The sequence below is a fragment of the Trypanosoma brucei genome, chromosome 5 (genome assembly GCF_000002445.2).
Source record: "Trypanosoma brucei brucei TREU927 chromosome 5, complete sequence".
Lineage (NCBI taxonomy): Eukaryota > Euglenozoa > Kinetoplastea > Trypanosomatida > Trypanosomatidae > Trypanosoma > Trypanosoma brucei.
Window position 1 is genome coordinate 296,956 of NC_007278.1, and position 12,136 is coordinate 309,091.

At 48.6% G+C, this 12,136-nt stretch overlaps 4 protein-coding genes across 4 annotated transcripts, besides 1 other annotated feature; all 4 read left to right on the plus strand.

The window, feature by feature from the left end:
* Window positions 1-12,136: part of a sequence feature (sequence corresponds to BAC RPCI93-28F8) that runs on past both edges of the window.
* On the plus strand, window positions 129-2,534 carry Tb927.5.890 (oligosaccharyl transferase subunit, putative; the record flags this gene model as incomplete). Its single annotated transcript, XM_839670.1, has 1 exon — window positions 129-2,534. One exon carries the CDS (start codon window positions 129-131, stop codon window positions 2,532-2,534), a length of 2,406 nt encoding a protein of 801 aa, XP_844763.1.
* Window positions 3,429-5,894, plus strand: Tb927.5.900 (oligosaccharyl transferase subunit, putative; the record flags this gene model as incomplete). The annotated part of the gene is made up of 1 exon (XM_839671.1): window positions 3,429-5,894. The coding sequence occupies one exon, from the start codon at window positions 3,429-3,431 to the stop codon at window positions 5,892-5,894; it is 2,466 nt and encodes an 821-aa protein (XP_844764.1).
* Window positions 6,729-9,194, plus strand: Tb927.5.910 (oligosaccharyl transferase subunit, putative; the record flags this gene model as incomplete). The annotated part of the gene is made up of 1 exon (XM_839672.1): window positions 6,729-9,194. The coding sequence occupies one exon, from the start codon at window positions 6,729-6,731 to the stop codon at window positions 9,192-9,194; it is 2,466 nt and encodes an 821-aa protein (XP_844765.1).
* On the plus strand, window positions 10,211-11,725 carry Tb927.5.920 (hypothetical protein, conserved; the record flags this gene model as incomplete). The annotated part of the gene is made up of 1 exon (XM_839673.1): window positions 10,211-11,725. The coding sequence occupies one exon, from the start codon at window positions 10,211-10,213 to the stop codon at window positions 11,723-11,725; it is 1,515 nt and encodes a 504-aa protein (XP_844766.1).

Genomic DNA, 12,136 nt, shown 5'->3' on the forward strand with positions numbered 1-12,136 from the left:
CATAAAAAACTACGAGGAAAATACGGAACCGGAGGGGCTCGTGACCGGTGTTGCTCGCTGAGGGAACCGTGTGTGAGCGAAGTCTAATATAATATCCGATTCGTCCTTTGGGCGTTTCTTTCTGCTTAATGACGAAAGGTGGGAAAGTAGCTGTGACTAAGGGCTCAGCACAGAGTGATGGTGCTGGTGAGGGAGGGATGAGTAAGGCCAAGTCATCCACTACGTTCGTCGCCACTGGCGGTGGTTCTTTGCCTGCCTGGGCGCTAAAGGCTGTAAGCACGATTGTGAGTGCAGTGATTCTTATATACTCTGTCCATCGTGCTTACGATATACGACTTACTTCTGTCCGTCTTTATGGTGAGCTTATTCACGAGTTCGACCCTTGGTTCAATTACCGTGCAACGCAGTACCTCAGCGACAACGGGTGGCGTGCTTTTTTCCAATGGTACGACTACATGAGCTGGTACCCGCTTGGCCGACCGGTGGGCACAACCATCTTCCCCGGAATGCAGCTTACCGGTGTAGCCATTCATCGTGTGCTGGAAATGCTCGGGCGAGGTATGTCCATCAACAATATCTGTGTGTACATTCCTGCATGGTTCGGTAGTATTGCCACTGTGTTGGCTGCTCTCATTGCGTACGAATCATCTAATTCGCTCAGTGTCATGGCGTTTACTGCGTACTTTTTTTCCATCGTACCTGCACACCTGATGCGATCAATGGCTGGTGAATTTGACAATGAGTGTGTTGCAATGGCGGCGATGCTTCTGACGTTCTACATGTGGGTACGATCGTTACGCAGCTCAAGTTCGTGGCCCATTGGCGCTTTAGCTGGTGTGGCATACGGGTACATGGTGTCCACGTGGGGTGGTTATATTTTCGTGCTGAACATGGTAGCCTTCCACGCTTCTGTATGTGTACTGCTTGATTGGGCTCGTGGGATATACAGCGTCAGTTTGCTGAGGGCGTATTCACTGTTTTTTGTCATTGGCACTGCCCTTGCGATTTGCGTACCGCCAGTGGAGTGGACGCCCTTCCGGTCGCTGGAGCAACTGACAGCATTGTTTGTCTTCGTTTTCATGTGGGCACTCCACTACTCGGAATACCTGCGTGAGCGTGCCCGAGCGCCCATTCACTCTTCTAAAGCACTTCAGATCCGTGCCCGCATTTTCATGGGCACCCTCTCCTTGCTGTTGATTGTGGCAAGTTTGCTTGCCCCGTTCGGATTCTTCAAACCTACAGCGTACCGCGTCCGTGCGTTGTTCGTGAAACATACGCGTACCGGAAATCCCCTCGTGGATTCTGTGGCTGAGCATCGGCCGACGACTGCCGGGGCGTATCTGCGCTACTTTCATGTTTGTTACCCTCTTTGGGGGTGCGGTGGGCTCTCTATGTTGGTATTCATGAAAAAGGACCGCTGGCGCGCCATTGTTTTTCTTGCTTCACTTTCCACTGTTACGATGTATTTCAGCGCCCGTATGTCGCGATTACTTCTGTTAGCGGGTCCCGCAGCAACGGCTTGCGCCGGCATGTTCATAGGGGGGCTTTTTGATCTGGCGCTGTCACAGTTTGGTGATTTGCATAGCCCAAAAGATGCCTCCGGCGATTCCGATCCCGCGGGAGGGTCGAAGCGGGCAAAGGGCAAAGTTGTTAATGAGCCTTCCAAAAGAGCCATCTTTAGTCACCGCTGGTTTCAACGTTTAGTGCAATCGTTGCCCGTCCCGCTACGACGTGGTATCGCGGTTGTGGTGCTCGTATGTCTCTTCGCCAATCCCATGAGACACTCATTCGAAAAGTCCTGCGAGAAAATGGCACATGCACTTTCATCTCCAAGGATCATTGCCGTGACTGATCTACCCAATGGAGAGAGAGTCCTCGCCGATGATTACTACGTGTCGTACTTGTGGCTGCGAAACAATACGCCTGAAGATGCCCGTATTCTCTCATGGTGGGACTACGGGTATCAAATCACTGGAATTGGCAATCGCACAACCCTTGCGGACGGTAACACATGGAGTCACAAGCACATAGCAACTATTGGGAAGATGCTTACATCCCCTGTGAAGGAGTCACATGCTCTTATACGCCATCTCGCTGATTATGTGCTGATATGGGCCGGTGAGGATCGGGGCGATTTACTTAAATCGCCACACATGGCTCGGATAGGCAACAGTGTATATCGCGATATGTGTTCAGAAGACGATCCTAGATGCAGGCAGTTCGGCTTTGAGGGAGGTGACCTCAATAAGCCTACGCCTATGATGCAGCGGTCCCTATTATACAATCTGCACAGGTTTGGTACGGATGGCGGGAAGACACAACTGGATAAGAACATGTTTCAGCTCGCCTACGTGTCAAAGTATGGTTTGGTGAAGATCTACAAGGTGGTGAATGTGAGTGAAGAGAGCAAGGCGTGGGTCGCAGACCCAAAGAACCGCGTATGCGACCCGCCCGGATCTTGGATATGCGCCGGCCAGTACCCGCCAGCGAAGGAGATCCAAGACATGTTAGCGAAGCGGTTCCATTACGAATGACCACATCGTTTCAATCGCCGCAATCGAAGTGACGCTTATTATCGTGCGTATATGCGTCAGATGGGTTAGCCCTGTGAAGATAAATTCGATTTGATGTGACAATGAAATAAGGTATGGGAAAGGGAGAACAAACTGATAAATGATAAGTGAATGAAGTAAAGTAAGGAAGGCTGCCACTATATGCTTTGAGATTTTCATTTAACTTTATGTGGAAAAGTTTAGTAAATAATATAACCCCTAAGAAAAGTCGATTGTATTGTGAAATTTTTTTGGTGTAAGAGCGTTGGGAAGAGGTACAAGAGTGGTCTACATTTTCAGGCGATCTATGGTGACATCGCCGCTTGTGCTCCCGTAAGTGCGTTAGGTGGAGGTGTGCAGGTGTATCAACCTTGAAGGTTGTTCTCGCGCTGCGTTTTCCATATATAGTAGTTAACTGTGATGCTGCGCATGACTAATTTTTCTGTTTAGTCACTACACAGTCAGTTGACCTTTTTCCTTTCTGCCACTGTGTCGGGCGCAGGTTGGTGTTCCACTGGTAACACTCCGTCATAACCAGGCGTGCACGTACCCTCACTCCCTGAAATGTGTGACACCGTGGTAAGGCCAACAATATGTCTTATTGAAATACTTTCTGGTAATGATGTTGTTGAATATATGTATTGTTTGTCCCCAACCGTGTTTGTGAATGCTTCATCTCGCTTGTATGCACTCGACTCTCCTCTTTCCACCACTCTCCCTAATTTGCTCAACAGTTAAGTCTGTTGTTCATAAAAAACTACGAGGAAAATACGGAACCGGAGGGGCTCGTGACCGGTGTTGCTCGCTGAGGGAACCGTGTGTGAGCGAAGTCTAATATAATATCCGATTCGTCCTTTGGGCGTTTCTTTCTGCTTAATGACGAAAGGTGGGAAAGTAGCTGTGACTAAGGGCTCAGCACAGAGTGATGGTGCTGGTGAGGGAGGGATGAGTAAGGCCAAGTCATCCACTACGTTCGTCGCCACTGGCGGTGGTTCTTTGCCTGCCTGGGCGCTAAAGGCTGTAAGCACGGTTGTGAGTGCAGTGATTCTTATATACTCTGTCCATCGTGCTTACGATATACGACTTACTTCTGTCCGTCTTTATGGTGAGCTTATTCACGAGTTCGACCCTTGGTTCAATTACCGTGCAACGCAGTACCTCAGCGACAACGGGTGGCGTGCTTTTTTCCAATGGTACGACTACATGAGCTGGTACCCGCTTGGCCGACCGGTGGGCACAACCATCTTCCCCGGAATGCAGCTTACCGGTGTAGCCATTCATCGTGTGCTGGAAATGCTCGGGCGAGGTATGTCCATCAACAATATCTGTGTGTACATTCCTGCATGGTTCGGTAGTATTGCCACTGTGTTGGCTGCTCTCATTGCGTACGAATCATCTAATTCGCTCAGTGTCATGGCGTTTACTGCGTACTTTTTTTCCATCGTACCTGCACACCTGATGCGATCAATGGCTGGTGAATTTGACAATGAGTGTGTTGCAATGGCGGCGATGCTTCTGACGTTCTACATGTGGGTACGATCGTTACGCAGCTCAAGTTCGTGGCCCATTGGCGCTTTAGCTGGTGTGGCATACGGGTACATGGTGTCCACGTGGGGTGGTTATATTTTCGTGCTGAACATGGTAGCCTTCCACGCTTCTGTATGTGTACTGCTTGATTGGGCTCGTGGGACATACAGCGTCAGTTTGCTGAGGGCGTATTCACTGTTTTTTGTCATTGGCACTGCCCTTGCGATTTGCGTACCACCAGTGGAGTGGACGCCCTTCCGGTCGCTGGAGCAACTGACAGCATTGTTTGTCTTCGTTTTCATGTGGGCACTCCACTACTCGGAATACCTGCGTGAGCGTGCCCGAGCGCCCATTCACTCTTCTAAAGCACTTCAGATCCGTGCCCGCATTTTCATGGGCACCCTCTCCTTGCTGTTGATTGTAGCTATCTACCTATTTTCGACAGGATACTTCAGGCCGTTTTCTTCTCGTGTCCGTGCGTTGTTCGTGAAACATACGCGTACCGGAAATCCCCTCGTGGATTCTGTGGCTGAGCACCATCCGGCGTCGAATGATGATTTCTTTGGTTACCTTCATGTATGTTACAACGGCTGGATAATTGGCTTTTTCTTCATGTCCGTGTCGTGCTTTTTCCATTGTACACCGGGAATGTCGTTCCTGCTGTTGTACTCTATACTTGCGTACTACTTCTCTCTCAAGATGAGTCGTCTGCTGTTACTTTCTGCACCTGTGGCTTCCATACTCACTGGCTATGTTGTGGGATCTATTGTTGACCTCGCAGCAGATTGTTTCGCCGCTTCCGGAACAGAGCACGCCGACAGTAAGGAGCATCAAGGGAAAGCCCGTGGTAAGGGACAGAAGGAACAAATCACTGTCGAGTGTGGGTGCCATAATCCCTTCTACAAATTATGGTGCAATTCATTTTCCTCCCGCCTGGTAGTTGGTAAGTTTTTTGTCGTTGTTGTCCTTTCCATCTGTGGACCCACATTTCTTGGGTCTAACTTCCGGATATATTCTGAGCAATTCGCAGACAGCATGTCGAGCCCCCAGATTATAATGAGGGCAACTGTCGGTGGACGACGAGTTATCTTGGATGATTACTACGTGTCGTACTTGTGGCTGCGAAACAATACGCCTGAAGATGCCCGTATTCTCTCATGGTGGGACTACGGGTATCAAATCACTGGAATTGGCAATCGCACAACCCTTGCGGATGGTAACACATGGAATCACGAGCACATAGCAACTATTGGGAAGATGCTTACATCCCCTGTGAAGGAGTCACATGCTCTTATACGCCATCTCGCTGATTATGTGCTGATATGGGCCGGTTATGATGGCAGCGATTTACTTAAATCGCCACACATGGCTCGGATAGGCAACAGTGTATATCGCGATATATGCTCAGAGGATGATCCGCTGTGTACGCAGTTCGGGTTTTATAGTGGTGACTTCAGTAAACCTACGCCTATGATGCAGCGGTCCCTATTATACAATCTGCACAGGTTTGGTACGGATGGCGGGAAGACACAACTGGATAAGAACATGTTTCAGCTCGCCTACGTGTCAAAGTATGGTTTGGTGAAGATCTACAAGGTGATGAATGTGAGTGAAGAGAGCAAGGCGTGGGTTGCAGACCCAAAGAACCGTAAGTGCGATGCACCTGGATCTTGGATATGCACCGGCCAGTACCCGCCAGCGAAGGAGATCCAAGACATGTTAGCGAAGAGGATTGACTACGAACAACTCGAGGATTTCAACCGCCGCAATCGAAGTGACGCTTATTATCGTGCGTATATGCGTCAGATGGGTTAGCCCTGTGAAGATAAATTCGATTTGATGTGACAATGAAATAAGGTATGGGAAAGGGAGAACAAACTGATAAATGATAAGTGAATGAAGTAAAGTAAGGAAGGCTGCCACTATATGCTTTGAGATTTTCATTTAACTATGTTATGCTGTTGTTAGGGGTTAGAATCTTTTTTCTTGGTTGCCAATTAGGTATGCATTTCTTTGTATTGGAGAATGTGAGGTAATCTTTTGGGGAGTGACAGCGTTTGGTACATTTATCAGGCGATCTATGGTGACATCGCCGCTTGTGCTCCCGTAAGTGCGTTAGGTGGAGGTGTGCAGGTGTATCAACCTTGAAGGTTGTTCTCGCGCTGCGTTTTCCATATATAGTAGTTAACTGTGATGCTGCGCATGACTAATTTTTCTGTTTAGTCACTACACAGTCAGTTAACCTTTTTCCCTTCTGCCACTGTGTCGGGCGCAGGTTGGTGTTCCACTGGTAACACTCCGTCATAACCAGGCGTGCACGTACCCTCACTCCCTGAAATGTGTGACACCGTGGTAAGGCCAACAATATGTCTTATTGAAATACTTTCTGGTAATGATGTTGTTGAATATATGTATTGTTTGTCCCCAACCGTGTTTGTGAATGCTTCATCTCGCTTGTATGCACTCGACTCTCCTCTTTCCACCACTCTCCCTAATTTGCTCAACAGTTAAGTCTGTTGTTCATAAAAAACTACGAGGAAAATACGGAACCGGAGGGGCTCGTGACCGGTGTTGCTCGCTGAGGGAACCGTGTGTGAGCGAAGTCTAATATAATATCCGATTCGTCCTTTGGGCGTTTCTTTCTGCTTAATGACGAAAGGTGGGAAAGTAGCTGTGACTAAGGGCTCAGCACAGAGTGATGGTGCTGGTGAGGGAGGGATGAGTAAGGCCAAGTCATCCACTACGTTCGTCGCCACTGGCGGTGGTTCTTTGCCTGCCTGGGCGCTAAAGGCTGTAAGCACGGTTGTGAGTGCAGTGATTCTTATATACTCTGTCCATCGTGCTTACGATATACGACTTACTTCTGTCCGTCTTTATGGTGAGCTTATTCACGAGTTCGACCCTTGGTTCAATTACCGTGCAACGCAGTACCTCAGCGACAACGGGTGGCGTGCTTTTTTCCAATGGTACGACTACATGAGCTGGTACCCGCTTGGCCGACCGGTGGGCACAACCATCTTCCCCGGAATGCAGCTTACCGGTGTAGCCATTCATCGTGTGCTGGAAATGCTCGGGCGAGGTATGTCCATCAACAATATCTGTGTGTACATTCCTGCATGGTTCGGTAGTATTGCCACTGTGTTGGCTGCTCTCATTGCGTACGAGTCATCTAATTCGCTCAGTGTCATGGCGTTTACTGCGTACTTTTTTTCCATCGTACCTGCACACCTGATGCGATCAATGGCTGGTGAATTTGACAATGAGTGTGTTGCAATGGCGGCGATGCTTCTGACGTTCTACATGTGGGTACGATCGTTACGCAGCTCAAGTTCGTGGCCCATTGGCGCTTTAGCTGGTGTGGCATACGGGTACATGGTGTCCACGTGGGGTGGTTATATTTTCGTGCTGAACATGGTAGCCTTCCACGCTTCTGTATGTGTACTGCTTGATTGGGCTCGTGGGACATACAGCGTCAGTTTGCTGAGGGCGTATTCACTGTTTTTTGTCATTGGCACTGCCCTTGCGATTTGCGTACCACCAGTGGAGTGGACGCCCTTCCGGTCGCTGGAGCAACTGACAGCATTGTTTGTCTTCGTTTTCATGTGGGCACTCCACTACTCGGAATACCTGCGTGAGCGTGCCCGAGCGCCCATTCACTCTTCTAAAGCACTTCAGATCCGTGCCCGCATTTTCATGGGCACCCTCTCCTTGCTGTTGATTGTGGCTATCTACCTATTTTCGACAGGATACTTCAGGTCGTTTTCTTCTCGTGTCCGTGCGTTGTTCGTGAAACATACGCGTACCGGAAATCCCCTCGTGGATTCTGTGGCTGAGCATCGGCCGACGACTGCCGGGGCCTTCCTACGTCATCTTCATGTGTGTTACAACGGCTGGATAATTGGCTTTTTCTTCATGTCCGTGTCGTGCTTTTTCCATTGTACACCGGGAATGTCGTTCCTGCTGTTGTACTCTATACTTGCGTACTACTTCTCTCTCAAGATGAGTCGTCTGCTGTTACTTTCTGCACCTGTGGCTTCCATACTCACTGGCTATGTTGTGGGATCTATTGTTGACCTCGCAGCAGATTGTTTCGCCGCTTCCGGAACAGAGCACGCCGACAGTAAGGAGCATCAAGGGAAAGCCCGTGGTAAGGGACAAAAGAGACAAATCACTGTCGAGTGTGGGTGCCATAATCCCTTCTACAAATTATGGTGCAATTCATTTTCCTCCCGCCTGGTAGTTGGTAAGTTTTTTGTCGTTGTTGTCCTTTCCATCTGTGGACCCACATTTCTTGGGTCTGAGTTTAGGGCTCATTGCGAACGTTTCTCCGTAAGTGTTGCTAATCCGCGTATTATATCGAGTATTAGGCACTCCGGTAAGTTGGTTCTTGCCGATGATTACTACGTGTCGTACTTGTGGCTGCGAAACAATACGCCTGAAGATGCCCGTATTCTCTCATGGTGGGACTACGGGTATCAAATCACTGGAATTGGCAATCGCACAACCCTTGCGGACGGTAACACATGGAATCACGAGCACATAGCAACTATTGGGAAGATGCTTACATCCCCTGTGAAGGAGTCACATGCTCTTATACGCCATCTCGCTGATTATGTGCTGATATGGGCCGGTGAGGATCGGGGCGATTTACGTAAGTCACGGCATATGGCTCGGATAGGCAACAGTGTATATCGCGATATGTGTTCAGAAGACGATCCGCTGTGTACGCAGTTCGGGTTTTATAGTGGTGACTTCAATAAACCTACGCCTATGATGCAGCGGTCCCTATTATACAATCTGCACAGGTTTGGTACGGATGGCGGGAAGACACAACTGGATAAGAACATGTTTCAGCTCGCCTACGTGTCAAAGTATGGTTTGGTGAAGATCTACAAGGTGATGAATGTGAGTGAAGAGAGCAAGGCGTGGGTTGCAGACCCAAAGAACCGTAAGTGCGATGCACCTGGATCTTGGATATGCGCCGGCCAGTACCCGCCAGCGAAGGAGATCCAAGACATGTTAGCGAAGAGGATTGACTACGAACAACTCGAGGATTTCAATCGCCGCAATCGAAGTGACGCTTATTATCGTGCGTATATGCGTCAGATGGGTTAGCCCTGTGAAGATAAATTCGATTTGATGTGACAATGAAATAAGGTATGGGAAAGGGAGAACAAACTGATAAATGACAAGTGAATGAAGTAAAGTAAGGAAGGCTGCCACTATATGCTTTGAGATTTTCATTTAACTATGTTATGCTGTTGTTAGGGGTTAGAATCTTTTTTCTTGGTTGCCAATTATGTATACATTTATTTTGTGGTTGTTGTTTTTCTTTTTAATATTTTTAGTCTTTTTTCTTCGGTGACGTTATTTGTTCGTATTAAATATGTTTGTTGTGCTGGATTCTTGTGGTTTGTGCTACTGTTGCCTGCTACACTTTGTTCATGTTTATTCTTTGTACTTGCATTTGCGTACGCATTGATGCATGCATATTTACATGTGTTTGTATATGTTTTTTTTCTAGGTCGTATTTGTTTGTCTGAATGCTTGTGTCTGCTTTGTTTTTAGTTCTCTCTGTTCTGTTGATTCGAGAGGACTCTGATTTGGCTTCCGCACATCTGATGGTACCTTGTGTTTGTGCTTGTGGAGGTTGCGTATTTACTAGTGGCATTATCCTTACCCATGTTTCCGTCTTTGAAGTTTACTTACGCTTACTCCTGTGTACCGCTGTATGTGCGGTTGATTTCGAGTCTCTTTTTCAAAAAAAATTCTGTTATTTTTATTGGTTTCGTTTGGACCATGTGCGAACGAATTGTCATTATCGGCTCCCTTTCCATCTTTTTTTCCGGTTGTTTTGCGCAGTTGTTAAGCTAATTGTTTTCTTTTAGACTATTTTTTCCCGTGTTGTTAACTTCTGCTATGTTACTTTAACTTCGTGAAGTGTTTCGACTCGAGCGAGAACACCGTCCGTTTTGACTGCGCATCGAAGTGAATTAAAACATGCATGCAGATGTACTTATGTCCATATCGACACGTATTTAGGGCCTGGTTGTTTAACATGCTCTTCCCTTTTAGCTATTTATTTTTTCTGCGTATTTCCTCGGTTGCGCCTCAACGCTAGGATCCCTCTAATGTCACGTCTTATCCGCATTTGTGTTCTTTTCTCGTTACCTGTACACCTACCTTTATTTTCATTTTATCGCATCTTTTCCCCCTTCTCTTTTTTTGGAGAAGTAGCTTATAGCGGGGAGGTCTCTTTTCCTTCCTTATTCGATTACACTTCTTCCATTCTCCCGATGCTTCGGTTTCTCCACCGCCCGCTAACAGCACTGGGAACCCAAAACAAGTCGTATCGCCGATTTGTCTCACAACGCCATGGAAAGGGCCGGCTGTTGGAAAAGGAAGTGGAGGAGACGAGACAAGCACCGGACTCTGTCACTTCCGCTGACCTTCTAAGGGAGGTGAAAAGGACGCGGGATGAGGTGCAGCTTTTGGCGACATCTGCGGAGGGACTGGCAGCCACGCGTGATGGCGGTGGCCGCGAGAGCGACTGGGCTGAACCTTCTTTGAAGGATCTCGACAGATCCATACCGCAGGTCGACTGCTCCTTCATTGCCGAGCTTGTTCGCTCCCGCAACCGACAGTTGAAGGATTTCTTACAGAGGAAAGCGAAATTGGAAGAAAAGGTGGCGTTGTTGACGAGGCGGCAGGCTGGTTCCGTCAAGGAGTCTGTGGGGTACCCCGTCCTAAGCGCATTTCGTGCAAGAATGAGTGACGCCAACGCGACGGCGAGCTCTACTGAAGGCGACACGGCTGTTGCCGTCGCCCCAGAAGTGCTTGCGGAACTGACGGACGAGGAGCGTGATTTGCTGTTGTGCTCGCGTCCGGACTATGGCGATGACTTTGTACTTCTCGACTGCCGCACTGTTAACGAGGTGACATCATGGGGAATTATTGAGGGCGCGAAGGTGCTTCCTGCGCATGAGATGTTTGAGGCGTTTCACCTCACACCAGAAGAGTTTGAAGTGGAGTTTGGATTTACCAAGCCGCGACCAGAACAGAAGATTATATGCTATTGCCAGTATGGGCCGCGGTCCCTGATGGCAGCACAGGTCCTCAGTTGGATGGGGTACACGAAGGTTCTTCACTTTCGTGACGGCTACTACGAGTGGGGGAAGCAATACAACTTGTTGCTTCGCCGTTGGATGCTACACGACAAGGAATCTGGTAACGAGGTGAGGCGTCAAGTAGCGTTTCAAGCGGGCCTTGAACTGCAGCGAGAGATCGCTCCGGAGTTCAACGAACTTCCCATGCAGGAGGCGGCTCGGTACAAGATTGACACGACCCGCAGTCGGGGTACAATACTTGTTGGTGAGGGATTGCGGGACGAGGCGTACAACCAAGTAAAGGCGCTGGTGGATGGAATGGAGCCGCCGCTACTGCCAGGAGTTCTGGACGCTGAGGATCAAGTGACCAACTCAGGCGGCACCGTGGGCAGATGCGAGCATGATCTCCAGCGGTTCCTTCATGAGGCAACCGGAATGGACGCCCACGAAGACGGCGCACAACCATTAAGTCTGGCCGAAGCACAGGAGAAGGCCATGCACTCCTTCGCGCAGCGGGACGACAACAATCGTTCACGTTAGTTTTGGGAAATGAAACACGCACAAGCGTACACCTGCGCGAAGGGAGTATGACAATATTCTTTGCATTATCGTTTGCCACAGCTTGCATCTTTCTGTTGTTTCTCTCCATTTTGTGAATAAGTTATTGGCGTGCAAATATATTTACATATACGTGCATGTGCATTGTTGTGCTTCCAGGAGCACAGTCAGAAACGTATTGTTGTCTCCGCAGTGGAAGTGGTATACGTTTTGTCGTACTGCTCGTGTAGGACTACGACTGCGCACGCCCAGCTACCACTTTTCTTTCTTCCCCGTTGTTGTGTTTGGTCGTGCAGTTTTTCCACTTTCACATACCATAGCATTAGTAATCAAAGCGATACAGTACTTACGGGGGCCTCAGTTTAACTTTTGTCGCACGTTTTAAATAGAGGA